Raw genomic sequence first — 21,131 nt, 5'->3', positions numbered from 1 at the left:
CAGGTACTACATTACTTGGGTTCAATTTTAAGATCTCTTTCCAAGTTAAGAGGAACAGAATACGTTCACATAGGACAGCATATAGAAATTTAGCATCCATAAGCTTTGGAAAAGATCTTTTAATGTGCGGTAATATATTTTCTGCCCACTCACTGTAAGGTAATAAAGTAAAATAAACATTTAAAATACCATACCTTTAAGTGCCCATTTAGTACAGTTTCGGCTTTATTTCCTGGCACCATATAGGCAATCGGTTGGTCATTAGCATTGATATATAAGTCTTCATCCAAAATCTTGTCAAGTATCAACTTTTTAAAAAGTCTTTCGGCATTGTGTCGTGAATAAGTAGATCCCTTTCCAAATATCCCCGACTGAATTTTTGCACTCTTACTCCCTGGTAAGAAATCCCGAGAAGTTAGATTAGTAAATATAGGTACGTCAGAAGCCTCCAGTAGGAGAGGCTGAAAAAGTCATTTATGTGACAGTCTGGATAAATGAGGTAGGTAATCTCTTCCACAGGAAAACCCATGGCACAAATAAACGCCCGTTCCCATAAAATGGGAATATTTGAGTAGAACTCTAAAATTTCGATGGTTATATGTACTTTTCCTCATCTTTTTATGATCTGCATTGGCCGAAACCAGCAGCAAAATAAAGCTTATCGTTTTAGGCTGTGGCATTTATAGCTTATAACATTACATTAGAGCAAAGAAATCAGAGAGAGTTTATATAAACTTTAAGCACTTTGTATCACTGTGCTACATCAGGATAACTGTGCATTACTGATCCAGTGACAAAAAAACGTGGACAATCATTTTTATAAATACTGTCTCTGGTCCTGTCCTGAAAGCACTTCTCACTTACAATCCCAGTATTTAAGTCTCTATTTTTTGTGACCCTCACAGAGGAAGCCTTCCCAAACTGTAAAACAAAAGCACATCAGGGCACGAGCCTACACCCTTCCCTCCTCCTCCTTCTGGCCGAGAGCACCGCACTGGGCTGGGTCCTGGGTTTCGAATCCAATCTGCTGTAATTATTAATGTCTTCATTGTAAACACAACTTTATTATAACAATCTACTTAAGAAGTCTTGTGACACTGATTATAACCAGAATGAACAGTTACTTTGTAAAGCTTTAGCTCTACTTTAAGAGTTTCAAATAATTACACTGTAAATGTCAGATGGGCTTCTGGTCATATATACTCAACGATTCAAGTTTTTCTTTCTTCAGGTGATTTTGTATCCCTGAATTGTCACACTGCAGATCAGACCACCGCTCTGGTATCGGTGGGCTGGGTGACATGGGCCAGCCCTAGTGCTGGGGATAGCTAAGAAGCAGGAAAAAGAAGTAAGCTTTGAAAGGGGGGAAGGGAGGAAAGCACCTGGCTGGCTCAGTTGGAAAGGCACGTGACTCTTGATCTCAGGGTTGTGAGTTTGAGCCCTACACCAGCTGTAGAGGTTATTAAAAAAATAAATAAATTTAAAGAAAAAAAAAAAGAAAGCAAAGTGAAACACAACTTTCTTAATAACATGTAAGAGCTAATGAGAAATTGAGTATGTCAGAAAAACGTTTGATTTAGTAATCTAGGAATTTACATGGAAGGTGCAGAGACATAGTTGAAGCTGTACTTAAAACACCATTTACTGCATCCTTAAGTACAACAGAAAAAGATGTCCTTAAATAAGACTACTTAAAAAATACATTTTATCAATATGACAACATATATATTACTAAAAACTACTTTAAAAGAAAAATTAAGAAATGCTTATATATCTGATACAGAAGTGATATAAACTATATGTACAGTATGATAAGTAAGTGGTTGTACACAAACATGTTAAAATATTAGCAGTTTGGGGGCACCTGGGTGGCTCAGTCGTTTAAGCATCTGACTTTGGCTCAGGACATGATCTTGTGGGTCTGTCAGTTCGAGCCCCGAGACAGGTTCTGTGCTGACAGCTCGGAGCCCTGAGCCTGCTTCAGGTTCTGTCTCCCTCTCTCTGCCCCTCCCCGGCTTGCACTCTGTTTCTGTCTCTCTCAAAAATAAATAAACATTAAAAAAATCAATTATTTTATCTGCAACTCCTTGTTCTTCCTGACCCACCGAAAGAGGCCCAAACTAGAAGGCAAGAATCCACAAAAAGAAGATCAGCCTGAAAAGCAGCTTTGGTCCTGAGGAACAAGCACGTTCAGAAGGAACAAATGAGGAAATGAGAAAACCACCTTCCTATAGGCTAGTAATGTCTTCCTGTCTTCCTCCCTTCCTTCCTCTCTTCCTTCCTCCCTCTCTCCCTTCCTCCCTTCCTCCCTTCCTCCCTCCTTCCCTCCCTTCTTTCCTTTCCTTCCTCCCTCCCTTTCTGGCATGTGTGCACACTCGTGAGTCAGTGAGGGGCAGAGGGAGAGGGAGGGAGAGAATCCCAAGCAGGCTCCCTGCTGTCAGCAGCGCAGAGCCCGAGGTGGGGCCCGAATCCACAAACCGCAAGATCGTGACCTGAGCCGAGATGGAGCTGGACGCTAAACTCGCTGAGCCACCCAGGCGCCCCTCAGCTATTAATGCTTTAAAAAATAAATACACCTATTAATTGCTTTATCTGGTTTTTGAATTAAAGTAAGGCACACATGTGGGAAAAATAAAATATAGTACAGAAAGGTTTAGAATGAAGACCAGCATTCCTGTGTCCCACCCTCTTCTCTTCTGGAAGGCAATCATGTTTTGTGTTGTTCTTTTTTTTCTTTTCTCTTTTCTTTTTTTCTTTTTCTTTTTTTTTTTAGTAATCTCTACCTCCAGTGTGGGGCTTGAACTCACAACCCTGATTTGGAGCTCTTTGGACTGAGCCACCCAGGCGCCCCAGGCAGTCATGTTTTAAGTAGCTTTTGCTTTTAGCCCTTCTGGTGGCAACCTCCACAGGCAACCCTCACTCTTGCTGTCATCCCACCAGCCAGAGCCACTGCCTGACAATTTAGCTGCTGACCCCCACTGTGAAAGATAAAGCTTTATCTCATTTTTACCTCTCACTTTCCCTTGCCCCAGATTTGGCTAGTTATACATTAATATTGGTTCATGTATTGATTATTTTCTAACTTTATTTATTAAAAAAAATTTTTTTTAATGTTTATTTATTTTTGAGACAGAGAGAGGCAGAGCATGAGCGGAGGAGGGGTAGAGGGAGAGGGAGACCCAGAATCCGAAGCAGGTTCCAGGTTCTGAGCTGTTGGCACAGAGCCCAACGCGGGGCTCGAACTCACAGACTGTGAGATCGTGACCTGAGCCGAAGTCGGACTCTGCTCAACCGAATGAGCCAGCTAGGCGCCCCTATTTTCTAACTTTAGATAGAACTTCTGGCTACTCCCTCTACCTTCTACCTCGGAGGTTATTAATACCTCGAGTATTCCAAGTACTTTCTTTTATTTACTGTACTTATATTTTTATATCATCAAGATTAACACATCCTGTCCTGCGCCCCACACGTTGAAGTCTGTACATTGCCTCTAACTGTTGTAGGTTGTCAGCAAAGTTTCCGTCCCTACTAAGAAAGTCCTGACTCCTGCGTAACCCTCCGGAGAATGTTTACTGCATCCAGACAAATGGATCATTTTTTTGGTACATTTTATCAATGACTCAAAATCGTGTGACAATTTCCTTTGTTTTATATTTGACCTTGGCTCTCTTTCCATAATCTTTCCCATGGAATTTCTAAGTGCCTTTCTCTTTCTGTTGAGAAATAATATGCGTCCTTCACTGTTCTCAAAAATTTTCATTTCTTATTCCTTCTCTACACTGCTTGGGACCTGTTTTTCTTGACTTTCTCTTACAATCTGCACAGACTGTTCATTGGACCTGCTTCACAGCTGTGGATCTGGGCTTTCTTCCCCCTGGACCCATCGGTCAGCTTCCCTGTTTATGGTATCACTTCTTTGCCTTCTAGTCTCTAGGGTTGCTGATATTAATCTGATGCCAGTTTGGCTTTGGTTTCTTTCTTTCCAGTTTTCAGGATTATCTCTGAAGGGGTCCAGAATATGCCACTGTGGCATAAAAATTACCTTGAGCAGAAGGCATCTGAGTTCCTGAAATCTCTTATCTGTAAAAAGCAGAGACCTCCCCCCAAAACTCCAATGTCATAAATTCTCTCCCTGGGAGTAACCAGAGAAGACCGGTTTTTATCACTGGAGATGAGAAGGCTCCATACCACTCCTAAACACTGTCACAAAACTATCTTATCTCCCTCTCTTCTATTCTAAGGGCCCATTCATCTTTCCAAAAACACCCCCAACATTTGTTTTCCTTTAAGTGTCCTTTCCCCTCTTCCCCTTCCCCTATTAAGACGGTATATAAGCTCCAATTTTTAAAAAATGATTATATATTTCTGAGAGAGAGAGCGTGAAAGCAGGGGAGGGGCAGAGAGAGGGGGACAGAGGATCTGAAGTGGGATCCATGCTGACTGCTGACAGCAGTGAGCCTGATGGTGACCTGAGCCAAAGTCAGATGCTCAACCAACTGAGCCACCCAGGCACCCCTAAGCCCCAATTTTAATAGGCCCTTTGAGCCACATTTTGATTAAATCTGTCTTTTGTCAGTTTAATTCACACGCCCCCAAACATTAAATCTAACAGGGTGGAGGAAAAGTTTTTCTTCTCCAACATCACTTTATTCTTGGTATTCTTTTTATCCTTTTTTTTTTTTTTAATAAGATTTGTTTTATTTTTAGAAGGTGAGTAAGCTGGGGAGAGAGGGGCAGAGGGAGGGAAAGAGAGAGAGGGAGAGGGAGAGGAGACGGAAGAGAGGGAGAGACAGAGACTCCCAAGCAGGCCCCATACACAGCATAGAGTCCAATGCTGGACTCGATCCCATGACCCTAGGATCCTAATCTGAGCTGAAATCAAGAGTCAGATGCTCAACCGATTAAGCCACTCAGGTGCCCCATACTCTTGGTATTCTTAAATCTCATAAAGCATCTCCTTTGGCATTCGGTGGACATTTTAATCTGAAAGCTTTTTACTCTTTCATTCAGGGAAATTTGATAATTCCTTCTAATTCTATTTCAAAAATTTTGTCAGACTTCACATCTCCTAAGAAGTGATCTATATTTTTTCTCATATTTTCCATATATCTTTTTGCTCAAGTCTTAAAAGATTTTCTTGACTTTACCTTCCAACATTTCCACTAAATTTACTATGTCAATCACTTAGAGTTTTTAATAGCTCTTTCTCATTCTTTGTTTCTTTCCCATAAATTCTAATATTACTTAAGTCTTTGCGAAGAAACTAAATTATGAGTTTGCCCTCCCTTCTCCCTAAAGCTACTACTTATTTTGTAAATTGTCTCTGTACTCAGGGTCAAACACTTACTTGGTTTCTCCTTTGACTGTCCAGTTGTAGTTAACCTTCAGGGATCAGGTTAAACTTCTGAAGTGGTTTGCCCCCCGTTATTTTGTATCTATTTCCCCCTAAATCCCTCCAGTGAACAGAGACATCCAGTTTGCAGGTTTGCTTTAGGCTGGGTGGTCCCCAAATGCCGCTTGGGGGCTCTGCCCCCTAACTCAGCTGCCTTTCTATTCCTCGGGCACTTGATTTTTGTTTTGGAATCAATTCCAGGCTGGCATTTGATGGAGTTCTTTCGTGGGCCGACTTTAACTGCCCCCTCCTGTTTGTGGCTCCTCTGCTTGCACTCCCACCCCCAGGACCTGGAGACTCAGTCTGAGGCCTCCTGATAACGGGAGTTCTGCCTGGTTGAGAGCCCTCCTCGTCTAAGACTCTCTCCTTCATTAATTTTGCACGGTGGCTTACTGTATTTCATTCCGCTCGTCAACATGCTTCCATTCGTTCCCTGAAAGATCTGAAAAATCTTGAATCTCACGATGGGCTCTCTCTGGTTACCGATGCCCTTGTGAATCAAATCCCCATTTTATTTCCACACTATTATTTTGACAGGGCCTCAAAACAAACAAAAAAAAGAAGACAGATACTTCTGCCCAGGCTGCCGTCCGGAAATGGGAGTCACTCGACAGGCGACTCTCCAAGCAAGTTATAGTCCATTCATTCAGATGAGGTTGTATACGCGTTAATATTTTCTTTGTATCTATTTTTATTATTCCTATTGTTTTTATTGGCGTATCGTTGACATACAACGTTATATCAGTTTTGGGGGTACAACATAGTGATTCAACAACTATACACATTATGCTCCGCCCGCCACGACACCGACTGACACCACACGACGTTTTTACGACAGTATCGCCTTCATTTCCTGTGCTGTGCTTCTCGTTCCCGTGACATCTGCATTTTCTAACTGTAAGTTTGTACCTCTTAATCCCCTGTACCCACTTTGCCCTATTACTTGCTTCTCTGAATGTGAAAACCTCACCTTAGTAACATATAAATTCTACACAAATAATTGTTATCATTCATAAAAGCTGATTTTCTTTTGTTACTCAAGAAGTTTTGTTCTGAAATCCTTAAGTTCTACAAGACAGACAAAAGAGATTTTTTTCCACGTACTTGAGATGATTTCTGTAGATGTTCAATTTCAACTGCTGTAACTGCAACTATAAAACAGAGGACTTACCCAAGAAAATGTCGACCAGCATATTCATAGTAAATCTCCCAGAAGGACCTGCAGGGGGCTTGTTTCGTGTTCCTTGTGCTGAACTATGTTCTTGAACAAATCTTACAATATCTTTTACATCATCAGTCACATCTCTTGTCTTACAATCCTATGAATAAAAAGAGATTACTTTCGGTGTAATTAAGATGATAACCTAGACTGCTAGGGTTTAACAGTAACAACGGTAGTCTCACAACAAACCGTTTCCACACCAAAACCAAGACCAAAACCCAAGTTCCAAATGTTCTTTCTTTTCTAAGTTCTTACACTGACCCTGTGTCTAGAACAATTAGCACTCCACTATGTATGTTTTATTGCTGTGTTACAGACATACCTCTCATCTTTCAATTACCCGATAGCATGCTGTGGGTGGGACTGTTGTCTACTTCTTTTCAAACCCTTCATACCTTCTAGAACAGTGCTCCGGCATTTACTTGGATGGTGACCTCTGATCACTTTTGGGGCTTTGATGGCACAGTCAACCCTTTTAATGGTCTCGTCAGTTTGCTCTTTCCTTCTCACTGGTCTCCCAACGCGGCCTACTTTTTTAAGCCCCCGTTACCACAGGACCTGTCTGCTTCATCTATCCTGGCTCTGTAAACTCGCAGTACTAACCACCCGCTGTTCTCAAAAGTGGCATCATGCTCCTGGCCTCCGTCTATGCAGCCCCCTTACCTTCTAACCCTTGTTCATCTGCTGCAGTCTAACAACCTCAAGACAAACAGGTTTCTTGTCTTATTCTACAAATTAGTGGTGATTCTGAGGCTCTGTCTGGGACCGTCATGAAACATGGCCCTGGCCCTCCCCTTCCACACCATTCCTGCCTTGATTCTTGGTGACTCAGCAGACAGATGATCCCCCACACCTTGGCCTCTGGCATCCTGATCTCCTCTGCCCTAGTGACCCTGTCCTCTGTGAGTGCCAGGTGCTCACGTCCACGGTCATGCCCACCACCTTGGCCTCACTAATAACGGCAACCCCTTCATTCTACGACTGCCACCTCACGCCATCTAGTACATTCTGAGCCTAACAATCCACCGGGCCTGCCCATCCACGGGTTCCCATCAGACGATCTCTTGACTCAGCCTAAATTCCACACCGGTCATTACAATACTACTGGTCCACATAACTTCAACTCCCTGGCCCTTAGGCCACCTCATCACATTCACTGCTTGACACACAGTAGATCCAATTCTTCACCACTCCGTGCCTGTACCTCAGTAGCTGAACTTGGCTGGAGAAACACACGCAACCACGCTGAATGTCTGCGCTTTCAGCAAATGGCCACAGAGCTCAGGGGGACCCTGACCGCGGCCAGGTGATCATCATACATCCCCAGTCTATCACTCCTCTGCTCTCTTAGAGCAGGAGTCGGCATACTGTGGCCTACGAGCTGGATGCCGGTTTCTGTAAATCAAATTTTACTGGAACGTAGCCATGGAAAATCGATGTATTTATGGTTTATGTCTGCTTTTGGGCTAAGAGAGCAGAGCTGGGTACCCGTGACAGAGACCCTGATACCGAGGCGCACAAAGCCTGACGGATTTCCTCTGGCCCTTTAAGATAAAGTCTGCCAAACTGTCCTAGCCGGCCACTTCCCATTCTGCTTGCTCTTCAATCACTCTCTTATCCTGGCCGCTGCCGACCTTGCCTGCTTCTTCACTGAGAAAACTGAAGCAGCCGGAAGAGAGCTTTTGCAGATTCCTTCACAACATCGATCACCGGTGCCAGTCCTGCACGGCCTTCTCTTTCCTCCTGCTATTTCAGATGAATTCTCTAGGTTCCTGCCTAAAGCCAATCTCTCGACTTGCACATTAGACGCACCCCCCCCCACCCCCCCCCCACCCCCCCCCCCCCCGTCTATTCAAGGACACTGCTCCAGCGGTTCTCTCCTCTCTCCTCACGTGTCAACGTTTCATCCCGGACAGGTGCATTCCTATCAGTGCAGCCACGGGCTGCTTCCCCTGCCAGCTGCTGTTTCGTTTCTCTGCTCATCCTTGAAGCACAACTGGTAAGAGTTCTCTATATTCACCGTCTCCAGTTTTGCCCCCATCTACTGAAACTGGTCAAACAAATGCAAGCCGCCTCGATTCCCGTGGCGCTAAATCCACTGGTGTCTTCCTGGCCCCTTCCCTGCTTAGCTTAGCGGCAGGGTTTGAGTGGCTCGCACACCCTCCTTTCTGAACCACTTTCTGGGCGTATTTTTGGTTTTCCTCTGACCTTGCTACTTCTCTTTCTTGGTCACCTTTCCTTGCTCCTCCTCTTCTCCTTAACCTCTTAATGTCCCAGGGCTCAGAGGTTTGGTTTTCTTCTCTTCGGTCTAAACTTAAATCCCGGAAGATTTCATCTGCGCACGTGGCTTCGAACACCACCTATATGCCCAAATCCCTATGTACCACAAGCCTCTTTCCAGAATTCCTCAGTTAACAGACACACCTAACTCGATATACCATAAACCTAACTGATCCATCCTGCCAAACGTCCTGCCCCAAATGTCCTGGCTGGGGTGGGGGGGGAGGGTCACACCACGCCTCCAGTTACTCGGCCCTCCATTCGCTGCTCTGGCCTGCCTTTTCCTTTCCCCTTAACTCTTGGCCCTGCTCAGCTACACGGGCTCCCCCACTATCCCCCCAATGCACAGGTATGCCCCCCCGCCCCACCTTGGGGCCAAGAATGCCCACATCCAGGGAACTGCATCTTTGCAATAAGACTTCCCTGGGCCACCTTACCCAATACCGCATTGTGCCCCCCACCCGCTACTCCTGACTCCTTATACTGCTCTGCTTGACACGCACTTACGCTTTTGTATTCAGCTTCCCTCTGCTAGAACATAAGCCCCACGAGGGCAAGGATGCTTATATCCTGTTCAGCGATGCATCCCAAACTCCTAGAACAGCGCCTGACCCAGAGCAGGCACTCAACAAATACTTGCTAAACGAGAAGTGATTGGCAGCATCTACAGGGCAGGGCTGGGGGCAGGCTGAGGCAGGGGCGGCGGGGGGGTGGGGGATGGCCGCCGATCCACGATTCCACCCCAAGGGAGGGTACATCACCCTCTGCTCTGGCCAGCGCTGCAGATCTTTGTAACTACTTTATTCTTCACATGGTATCACGATTATGTGAATCCATGTCTGTCTGTCTGTCCCCCTCCAGTCTATGGCCCACACCATGTTCATCTGTGAATCCCTAGCACCTTGCAGACGTTTCTTTGTTTTGTTTTTTTTAATTTTTTTAACGTTTATTCATTTTTGAGAGACAGAGACAGCGTAAGTGAGGGGAGGGGCAGAGAGAGAGGGAGACACAGAATCCCAAGCAGGCTCCAGCCTCCGAGCTGTCAGCACAGAGCCCGACACGGGGCTGGCTCTCGTGAAGCACGAGATCGTGACCTGAGCCGAAGTTGGACGCTCAACCGACTGAGCCACCCGGGAGCCCACCAACGTTTCAAATAATGTGAAAATGCTCTGTTAAGTACAGAGACATTAAAACACAGAATCACCGGGGCGCCTGGGTGGCTCTGTCGGTTGAGCGTCCAACTTCGGCTCGGGTCACGATCTCGCGGTCCGTGAGTTCGAGCCCCGCGTCGGGCCCTGTGCTGACAGCTCGGAGCCTGGAGCCTGTTTCCGATTCTGTGCCTCCCTCTCTCTCTGACCCTCCCCCGTTCATGCTCTGTCTCTCTCTGTCTCAAAAAATTAATAAACGTTAAAAAAAAAAAAACAAACAAAAAAAACAGAATCACCATGATAGGTCAAATAAAGTACCTGATGAATGAATTTAACAACTTCTCACAGTTATTTTTAGGACAGACAATAGCAAACAAACTCATCTAGAAGCTACTGCTATTCATTCTTTATAGGTTTTAAATAACCAATTTATAGAATAACGTAATTGACCTGATTCAAATGCACGGTCCACTAGTTAGTATAACTCTTTTGAAAAAGAGTTCTTCCAATATAAATTGGAATTTGATTTAAATATTCTACCTGTACATGTCAGATCTTTTTGGGTTATCTACAGATTAACGGTATTTCTAAAATATTCTGTAACCTTTGGTACACATCTATAACCTTAGCATTTTGGACAGGTCCAGTAAACTTTTCATAGGCTTCTAATTTGAAAACTATTCCACAGAATTAATACTAAATGTTTCCATTCCAAATTACTATGGGGAAGAAGCCACCTTCCCCAGTTCAGTCCCCGGGGGCCCACGTACGGTAACCTAACTTGGCTAAATTAAGAAAGAAAAAACGAAGTCCTAGCAATTTCCTGAATTACAAAGAATTTAAAACTTTCTCATTTTACCTTGGTTTTACAGCAATTATCACAAGAAACATCTGGGTATTTCTTACAAAAATCAGGATTAAATCCATTTTCACCAAAGTAAGCCAAAAGCTGTATTCTCCTGCATTCTGTTATATTTTCACAGTAGTGCACCATACTATACAAATTGTTGAAGTGAGTCTCTCTTGTATGACGGTTTCCATCCTTCTCCACTGAAAGAGGTGAAGCACATAGTAAAGACACTTATTAGAGTAGAAAAATAGAAGAAAACACTACAAAAATGTTTAGAATAATGTAATTTTAAATCTTAAATGAAATAAAATTACTAGTAGCCATTATATATCAACATAACATCATTCTATAGTATAATCAACTGAGTATGTTTATCCCTCAAATTTTTAGTTTCATAGGAATAAATGAAGATTGTCATCAAGAGTGGCTGAACAATTTTTTTCAAATCTTCGTTGTTCCCAACAGTGAAAATCTGACTGAACTTTACTGTACTTATCAGACACTCATGTACTTGACTGCACGTCCAAAGTCAGCAGAGCACGGAACTATGGCGGCGGGCCGCACGCCTCCCTGGGCATCTGGGATGGAAGCAGTTAAGCCAGTGGCTCCAGAACCGTGCTGAGGAGCCCCGGGGTGCTGCGGTGAATACTGCGGGGTATTTTAAAAGTCAGGGAAACACAGCAGTACCTAACATCTCCTGGCACCACACAAAATGCTAGTCTGCGGGGCCGCCCCATGTTCGTCTCTGTGAAACTGAAGTGTTGGAGGCTGTTGGGATAAAAACAAGTACCTCCAGAAAACCCGTGTGAAACAGGAAGTAAGGGTAGCAGCATCTAATCTAATTTCAAGGTTTGAGAATGACGCACACATACTTACCATTGGCAAGCAACTGCGGTTAGTTAAGAAAGAAAATAAAATTTGTTTTTCTAGTTTACGAGTACTATTTTTTTCCAAAATGTTGCTAAGTGTTTAAGACTTTAAATGCTTATTAAACTGTTTGGACCTAACTTAATACAGGTTCTGTTTAAAAACACACATGGACACACTGAGTTTAAAAGTTTCATTTTTTCACCGAGAATCGTCTCGTTACATAGAGTGCAAGGGGCGTGGGCTTTGGGGGTCAGGCAGACCCGGGCCCCGACAGGGCGCTGCCGCTTACTGGCTCGCATCTCACCTCCTCGTCCGTGAAATGAGGGGAGAAATGGCAGCACCTGTCAGGCTTGTCGTGCAGCCTGAGCGAAGGGATATAATCAAGCAGTGAAGGTGGCAGCATACGGCGGGTGCCAAGCGATGCCCTCTGTCAGTATCGCTACCACTGTCCTTCCACTTGCCCCCCATCCTACTGCTGCTGCTGCTCACGGGGGCTCCTGGGGGCAAGTTACAAAACCTTAACGAAGCTCCCTTTTTTCATCGGACAAACTCTGCCTGAAAAGATAGGGACTATGAGCAAAAAAGGTGATACAATATTTGGCACGGTGCCTGGTAATTGTCACATCCCATATGTAGTATCTCTGGCGGGGTCCGTTCAAAAGCAGTCTCAAACTAGAAAACGTACTTAGGAAGTACATTTAACTAGCACAGAGTAATAGAAAAACGGGCAAAGGGCATAACAAAACTCTGAAATACGTATCGGCTTTGACCTGGCAAGTCTAAGTCTGGAAACGTACCCTATGTACACAAGCGCACAAACGCCCCAAGATACCCGTACAAAGATTTTGCTCGATGTTGCACTGCTGATAACGTGAAAACCAAGAAATAATCTAGGTCTCTATTCAAAGAGGACTGGTTAAGTGGACATGGAATAAACCGTACTATGGAATTCTCGGTAGTCAAACCACACGTGGCTACATCTTAGCGTAGAATGAAAACAGTAAGGTCACTGTACGTCTACGTAAGAAAGGCACATCCCACTCACATTGCAAAATACATGCACTTGGCAGGGGTAAACAGCAAATACAAAATACTGCTTATCTCTGATGGGGGGTGGGTGGGGGGTTGAGATGGGAGAGGGACATACGGGGGGTTTTATTTCTTAACCTGGTGGTACATGAGCGTTTGTTACTCCTTCCATTCTACCATTCTGCGTGTTTGAAATATGTGTTACACGCAAGGACGCATGCAGAGATTGAATCTGGAAGGACAAAGGAGACCAACAGCTGGGGTTCTTTCCTAGAGTAGAACTGTATACAAGCATGCTTTGGAAACTTTCTGCCTCATGCACGTCCATATACACACGCCTGCATCATTTGAGTTTTACATGACAAGCGTGTAATACTTGTGCGATAAAAGTGAACTGAAGTAAAATTTCCATATCTACATAAACACTTCTAGTTTTCTACGACTATTTGAAGGAAACTGGACCAGAAGTACCACAACAGCAGGAGGAGATTACTATCACGAGGCTGAAAAGGACAGGATGTCTCTACAACGGGGCTTGACTTACTCAAGATGAGTCTCTTCAGTCTGGTCACATCATGATAGGTATAGAACAGCAGGCAGTGAGATATTTCCCCATCTCTCCCCGCTCTGCCCGATTCCTGGTAGTAACCCTCCACGGATTTAGGGAGAGACGCGTGGATCACAAATCGCACGTCGGGTTTGTCAATCCCCATTCCGAATGCTATTGTTGCACAGATAACCTGATGGGAGAGCAAAAGCCTGTTAGACTCATGACAGACCTAAAGACACATTTTAATCACAGATGCCTCTAAAAGCTCTATCCTCTATTTTACTTTAAAATGCACTCTATACAACTATCTAGTTTCTTCCTTCCTTCCTTCCTTCCTTCCTTCCTTCCTTCCTTCCTTCCTTCCTTCCTTCCTCCCTTCCTTTCTCCTATCGGTAGAGAATCATTTATTCCAAGAGAAACTGAGATAACAAGGACTGGAGACAGGAGAGCATGAGACAAATACATGAGTGGAGAAACAGGTGAGGGCGAGGGTATGTGTGTGGGTACCTTTAGGGTAAAAAATAAGTACTTCTGCTCTTACGGGAAGTGATTTCCTATCTTACTTGTATATCAAAATCAACATAAATATACTCGCCAATGTTCAGAAGGATTCTGTATCATCTTAAAGACTAAAGAGAAGCACAATATAAATTTAAAAAAATCCCGCTGGGCAAAGTGACCCCAGTCGTCTTGACTGCTCTGGGGTTTGCAGGGAACATTTAAGCATCCTTGCTCATGGTGGTTGTCAGCGTGGTCTTCTACTTGGGGGTGGGGTATTTTCTACCCAAGTCAGCACTCTTCTCCGCTGGGACGCTAAACACACGTCCGAAGGACTCCAGGAAAATGGCACAGCTGGGTTCAGGTACTGCTTCACGATGTGCTTTTTCCTTCAACTTTGACAGTAGTGAATGCGCTAAATGTCTTGATAGAGAAGGTCACGTCTGGGAATATTCTTGGGATCAGTAAGACTTTGGACAATAAGCTTTCCCCTCACTGCTCCTCGATAAATTACTTCAACCACATCTATGAAGTCTTGCTTGGTTTTGAAACTTCCCACAAACTTAGTGTGATCAGAAGACCCCTAATTCACTTTCATGTGCTGCCCATCGAAGAAGAACACAGTAGATGGAATATAACTGATGTCAAAATAGCGCGTGTGAACGGGAGTTCGGTCCACATCTACCAGATACGTGGCAGCCATTCTACTCAGGTCAGAAGACGTCTTAGAAGGAATATCATCTGGCTGCAGACAGACAGGATCCTCATCTCTCCCAAACCTGAGAACCAACGCCTTCTCTGCAGTACTTTTTATTGCTTGGTCTTCTTCTTTTTTGCTAGTTAGCTTGGGCAACAGGAAGCTCACCTCGACATGATCCAAATGTTTATCCTCACCGTCACTCTTTATTTGTGCAAGGCACCTCCTTCTCTTCCACTCGAGGACTGTCCTCAACCCCGACCACTTCTCCGAAAGGTTGGTACCCTGGCAGTTCCCTTCTTCTACACCAAAAGCAGCGACCCTAACTCAAAGTAACCCAGGGGTTACTGCCTCCCGACTCTGGTGGACCACTAAAAAAATATATAACAACAATCTAGTTTCTTAAGTTGGTCCCATTATTTTGCGTGACTAATGTGAGATCTTCATATTGATAATTTGCAATTACTACTGAGACCCAAAAAGGTAAAGAGAGGCTCGTGTGGTGGGGTGGCAGGCACTTTCTCATGGATTTGGTATTGTCACGTAAGGGGCCAGACTCAAGAGCAATCAGTAACCTCCGAACGTGCTGCCACATCTAGTTCTCTTACGTTTTTTTTTTTTTCAATTTTGATTTTTTTTAATGTTTATTTTTGAGAGCGACAGAAAACAAGCGGGGGAGGGGCAGAGATGGAGGGAGACACAGAATCCGAAGCAGGCTCCAGGCTCTAAGCCGACAGTACAGAGCCCAATGTGGGGCTCCAACCCACGAGCCGTGAGATCCTGACCTGAGCTGAAGTCAGATGCTTACCCGATTGAACCACCCAGGTGCCCCTCTCTTACGTTTTTGATATGGAGGTATGAGGGGCACTGCCCACACAGCCGTAGCACCGAGGTCATGGTCATGATCGGGTCGCTCAGGAGCTCCAGGGTGATGACCACTGCCAGTGTCTCTGATGCTTCAGGAAACGTGGCAATGTCACCTGTGCCCGTGTTTACCATCTGTTTTTCCCTAGTGGGAGCAGCTGATCAATCACACACCAGCTTCTTTTCCTCAACAGCTGATTTCAAAGTAAAAACTTGTGAAATTTTTATTGGAACTCACATGGGTAAAAGTCTGAGAGTTGCTTATATTAGGGGGAAAAAAAAAGACTGGAGACCATGCATCGTGGCTGATGCAAATTACTTAGGAAAACCAAGGTGACAGTTGAACTTCAGGAGCTTCATAAATTGATTTTTAGTAAAAAAAACCATTTTCAAGAATAACCATGGCAGTTGCAAACTTAGGGCTTATTAACCCAAAAACATTACATCTCCAGGCAAAATTATATTATACAAATAAAGCTGCGAGACCAGTATTTCAAAAGCAACCAAACTACCTGGCAGCCAGACTGAGGCCGATGACATGATTTCGGTCACTGGGCACCAGGGAGAGGAACGGCATGCGGTGGAGTAGGCTGACAGCAAACGGGCGTGTTTGTCCACACTGGTGACGGCTGTGGCCTGAACTACAGGCTAGTCGTCCCCCCAGATCTATGGCACTTTTATCGAAGGAAATGTCCTTGGAGAGAGAAAGTCTGCCAGAGCCTCTAGTGGCTGAGAGCAGGTGGGGAGGCTGTGCAGAGTGGGGTGGCAGCCCACAGGCCCACAGGGCATGGTCTGCAGCGGTCCCACAAGTAGGGGGGCTCCCAAGGGCAAGTCTCCCAAGGTCAAGGTCTCCTGAGGTCGAGGGGTGGGCCAGGGGCAGTCTGCAGGCTCCCAGGGAGGTGACCCTGAAGCCAACTTCCCCTGAAAGCCTTTAGCCTTGTCACTGGGAAAACTGGCTTAGTCGAGCTGTTACTTCCTTCTTTATTTCTGTGTTGCTCTTAAAACGCCAGACTATAATAATTTCTTTGTGAAGAAAAACAATGAAGTTTTTATTCTATCTCACAAATCTAACAAGATCAAGGTTGTCCAGTGACTGTATTATTATACCTGAACGGTAAGGATTAGCTAGTCTGAAAACAAACAAAAACTCACCAATTTTTTAAAACCATATTTTTGATCAAGTGTTTTATGTACATATATACAAATACGTTATCTGTATGCATGTGTACTGTGGAATAGTTATACTATACGTAGAGATTTAAAGAACTTGAAAATATTTGGCTTTTTTCTCATCTATTTTTCTTTTCTTTTCTTTCTATTTTTCTATTTCTTTCTTTTCTATTTTTCTATTCAATTTTCTTTTCTTTTTTTTTTTAAATTAAAAAAAATGTTTATTTACTTTTGAGAGAGAGAGTGAGTGTGAGTGAGCGAGGGAGGGGCAGAGAGAGGGAGACAGAGAATCCCAAGCAGGCTCTGAGCTGTCAGCACACAGCCCGATGCGGGGCTCAAACCCACAAACTGTGAGATCATGACCTGAGCTGGAGTCAGATGCTTAACTGACTGAGCCACCCAGGTGTCCTTCAATTTTCTTTTTTATGGTTGAGATCTCACACTTCTGGATTCTATTTGTCCCTACGTTTTTCCATTGTTGACATTTGAACATTTTCAAATCATTATGAAATTCTTCACAAACCATTTTCAATGTCAGGAATGCTCTATAATGTACCCAGTCACTCTCTCAGGACATTTAGGCTGTTTATATAACACTATCATACAGTTAACAACATTGCAATAACCTTGTGTGGTGATAAGTGGTAAGTACAATCGTCAAATCACTGTGCTGAACTGAAAGTAATATAATATTGTCTGTCAGCTATATTTCAATTAAAAAACAACAAAAAAAATGTAAAAAAACAGCCATGTAAATTCCATGCCCATATTTCAGATCTGAGGCTCTTGTACAGTCTACAGTATTCTTTTCCAGAAAGGCTCTCAGGAGCACTGTAGGAAATTGCCTCTTACAGCATTGACCCCAACAGTTAATAGAAGTCTGCTAATACTAGAGGTGAAAATGGTCGCTCACTGTTTTTAAATTTGGATTTAATAATTAGCAAAGTTGCACTTTGGGATACATTTGTGCTTAGACTTTGCTGGCTCCTTTTTTCATTTTTTATTAAAAAACATTTAAGTTTATTTATTTATTGAGAGAGTGCGTGTGTGAGTGAGGGAGGGGCAGAGAGAGAGGAAGGAGAGAGAGAATCCCAAGCAGGCTCCTCACTGTGGGTACAGAGCCAGATGCAGGGCTCGAACCTGGGAATCATGAGATCGCGATTTGAGCCGAAGTCAAAGGTCGGATGCTTACCCGACTGGGCCACCTAAGCACCCTCAGCTCCTTTTCGATGTCTCTTGATAGCGTGGGGTAATTTACTATTTGAGATTCATGTCTTTATCAAAGTTTTACACTCTATGGGATGTTTTATTTGCTGAAGACATTATTTCCCCAGTTTGCTGTTGCCTTTAATTTTGCTCACCAACACGCAAGTGTTTAGGTATATAGGTTTTTAATCATTTCTATCAATTCCTTCCCTTTGAGCTCTTTTTAAGCTCAGGTTCTCTTCCAGCCAGGGCTCCTACATTTAAAAATACCAACAGCTTTACTTACCTGTGATTTTGATAGGAGGATCCAAAACAATCCCTCCCAGTAGGTAAGTGGTACCTCTGGTTGGATCACCCTCCTTTTTTAATTTTTCAGTGCCTTCCTTGCCACACACTGTTTTTACACGTTTTCCAGGTGAATTCTGGATTTCTGTGTCACCGATGTGTCTGTGATGTACTGCAAAGCCAGTGTTCATGTGTTTTCCTTTTCTTGCCAAATTCCTTCGGTTATTTAAACCGGGATATTCTTCCAGGCAAACTTTAGAAAAAGTCTATCAGAGGAATAATAATAAAAAAAAAAAAAGCCCACTGGAATTTTGCTGAAATATACAAGGTAGGGAGGACTGGCATCTGTGATTACTCCACTGACGACAAGGCAGTGATCTGCTTTCTGGACTTCACAATCTGAAAGTGCTCTTCCGTTGTGTTCAACACACGTGACAATGAGCTGGCTGTGAAATTCTTCAGTCCCAGGCTTCCCTTCTCTGATTCTGAAGACCGCGTGTCCTGCTTCTGTCATTTAGTGAAACAGTCTCAGGTCTGTCTGGTTTCTGTAGAGTATCTTATTTCTTTATCTTGGTGAATGTAATTTCTTTTAGCTCTTCGTTAATCCAACAAAGCGGTGAACTGTGTCTACGTTTACCTTTTCCCCCAGTGACACGGAAATAAAGCTTTTACATTGGTTAAATATTTCTTATGTACTCATTTAGAACACATCTGCCTGTTGTATCTACCCCAACTGTCCTGACTTCCTTCTTGGACACACTTATTATTCTTAGGCGGATGCCCTGACACCAACAAATACCATTTTCCTCTTTTCCCCTAATTTTAATCTGTTTTCTTTCCTTCACATTTTCAAGTTATTCGCTACCTCATTGATGCAAATGTCTGCACTGATCTGAACCATTTGTGTCCTGATACATAATTCTATTTGTTTTGCCTTTCGTGCATTTTCTTATCTGGATAAATTTCATTTTTATTTGTGCCTTCATCTCAGCCTGTAATCTTCCTATGGTAGAGTGCGTCTGGTTCATATAAGTCAAGTCTTCTGACATCTTTCCAAGGACACTAGGCTAATATACTCTAAGATTTCTTCTGTTTTCCATTAGAAAATACTTTTGAGAGATGTTTTTCCTCTAAATCTTCAGGGTAATTTCCCTTTTTGTGACCTGAAAACTTCATAGGCTAAAAAAGTTATTTAGTTGTTTTCCTCAAAGTCATCCATGTTACTGAGAAAGATCTATCCAAGGCCGGCACCTGCTGCTATAGGAGATGCCTAGAGTGTTCTTAGTTGTCTTCCTCTTGATCCACTTGGGTGATAAATCTGTCATCTCAGAAATCTCAACACCATTAGTTATTATGGAAATGCAAATTAAAATCACAATGAGATGCCACTTCACATCCCCTACGATGGATACAGTAAAAAAGACAATAATGGGTAGTAATAAGAAGGCAGAGACACTGGAACCTCACACGTTGCTGCTCGAAGTGTAAAATTCTGTAGCTGCTTTGGAAACAGTTTGGTAGTTCCTCAAAAAGCTAAACGTACAGTTACCGTATGACTAGGCAATTCCATTCCTAGGTACCCACCTGAGAGAACTGAAAACGTGTTCACACAAAACACATACACAGACGTTCACAGAAGCATTACATTATGCGCCAACAGCCAAAAAGCGGGTGCAACCAAATGTCTACCAACTGATGGATGGATGACAAACTAGGCTATATCCCTACCATGGAAGCTACTTGGCCACAAAAGAAATAAAGTATGGATACATGCTGTAATGTGGATAAATCTTAAAAACATTATGCTAAATAAATCAGCCACAAAAGAACACATACTGTATGATTTCACTCACGTGAAATGTCCAGGAACAGGAAAACCTATAGACAGACTAGCAGTGGTTAGGTTAGTGGTTGCCAGGGGCTGGGGGGTTGGTGGAATGGGGAGTGGCTGCTAATGGGTATGGAGTTTATTTTGGGGATGATGAAATACTCTGGAATTAGACAGTGGTGGTGGTTGCACAACCTTGTGAACATACTGAAAACCACTGACTTGTAAACTCTGAAAGGGCGAATTATAGCTGAATAAAAAAAAAATTTTTTTTATTTAAGAAAAAGCAACTTTGGAAGTCTCAAAAAGATGTTTTTAAATTTCAGTCTTCTTTTGATGTTTACGGTATTTATTTTTTATTTAGTTATGTTTATTTATTTCGAAAGAGAGAGGGAAAGAGAGCATGAGCAGGGGGAGGGGCAGAGAGAGAGACAGGCAGAGAATCCCAAACAGGCTCCACACTGTCAGCAAGGAGCCCGATGCGGGGCTCGACCTCACGAACCATGAGATCATGACCCGAGCTGAGATCAAGAGCTGGATGCTTAACCGACTGAGCTGCCTGGGCGCCCCGATGTTTACTGTCTTTAAAGTAAAAACAATTTTCATCCTGTGTGTGCACGTTTGCTCGTGTCCTATAAAAGATCATTTCCTTGATTTGTTTATTATAGAAAATGTTACCTGGCAACCATCCTGATTAATCCACTTGTGCTGTACTTCATCCCTGGCAGAATCGCTGAGGCCGGCGTGATAAGCAAGAGCAGCGAGACCATCCTTCTGTAAAGTGTCAGCCATTGTGTCGCATTCTCGCCTGGAGAGGCAGTAGATGATCCCAGAGTCATCTGCCGAGAAACCAAAACAGAGTTTTAATCGTAAATAACAACACAATTTTCATTGTGTTCGTAGAAATATGTGCACCGCGAGCAGACCTCCAGGGTATTGCTAGAGTAGAGGGTGGTGGTCACAGACGTAGAGTGATTCAAGCGACGAATTCACACGCACTGGAGAAGACAGGATGGGACCTTCCGTTCTGCCCCCAGATGACTCCTTAGGTGGGCCTGGAGGAAGCCCGGGCTGTTTCACACTGGCCGTGCAGCGGGAAGGCACCCTTCCACGAACATTGTGGGAAGCGTAAGGCAGTGTGCATCAGCCTTAGAAATGCTTCTGCCTTTTGACCCCGTTCCTTCTATGAAACTCATCTAGGAAATAAAGGGGTACCACGGCTTCTGCCAAAAGTTTTGTTTC

The 21,131-nt window shown here is 43.6% G+C and overlaps 1 protein-coding gene and 1 pseudogene across 1 annotated transcript in view; both read right to left on the bottom strand.

Annotated features, from left to right (window-relative positions):
• BLM (BLM RecQ like helicase) overlaps positions 1-21,131 on the bottom strand; it is an 87,960-nt gene that overhangs the window by 9,187 nt on the left and 57,642 nt on the right. The window contains exons 14-18 of the mRNA XM_042940934.1: positions 20,568-20,728; positions 13,336-13,531; positions 10,902-11,092; positions 6,564-6,711; positions 195-394 (exon numbers count right to left, since the gene is read on the bottom strand). Coding sequence (XP_042796868.1) covers positions 195-394; positions 6,564-6,711; positions 10,902-11,092; positions 13,336-13,531; positions 20,568-20,728 — 896 coding nt within the window. The remainder of the gene's footprint in view (positions 1-194; positions 395-6,563; positions 6,712-10,901; positions 11,093-13,335; positions 13,532-20,567; positions 20,729-21,131) is intronic.
• Positions 13,541-15,201, bottom strand: LOC122221589 (annotated as a pseudogene).

Source organism: Panthera leo, chromosome B3 (genome assembly GCF_018350215.1).
Source record: "Panthera leo isolate Ple1 chromosome B3, P.leo_Ple1_pat1.1, whole genome shotgun sequence".
NCBI classification, from domain to species: Eukaryota; Metazoa; Chordata; class Mammalia; order Carnivora; family Felidae; genus Panthera; species Panthera leo.
The sequence above is the reverse complement of the archived record's forward strand: the minus strand, read 5'-3'. Positions and strand labels throughout refer to the sequence as shown.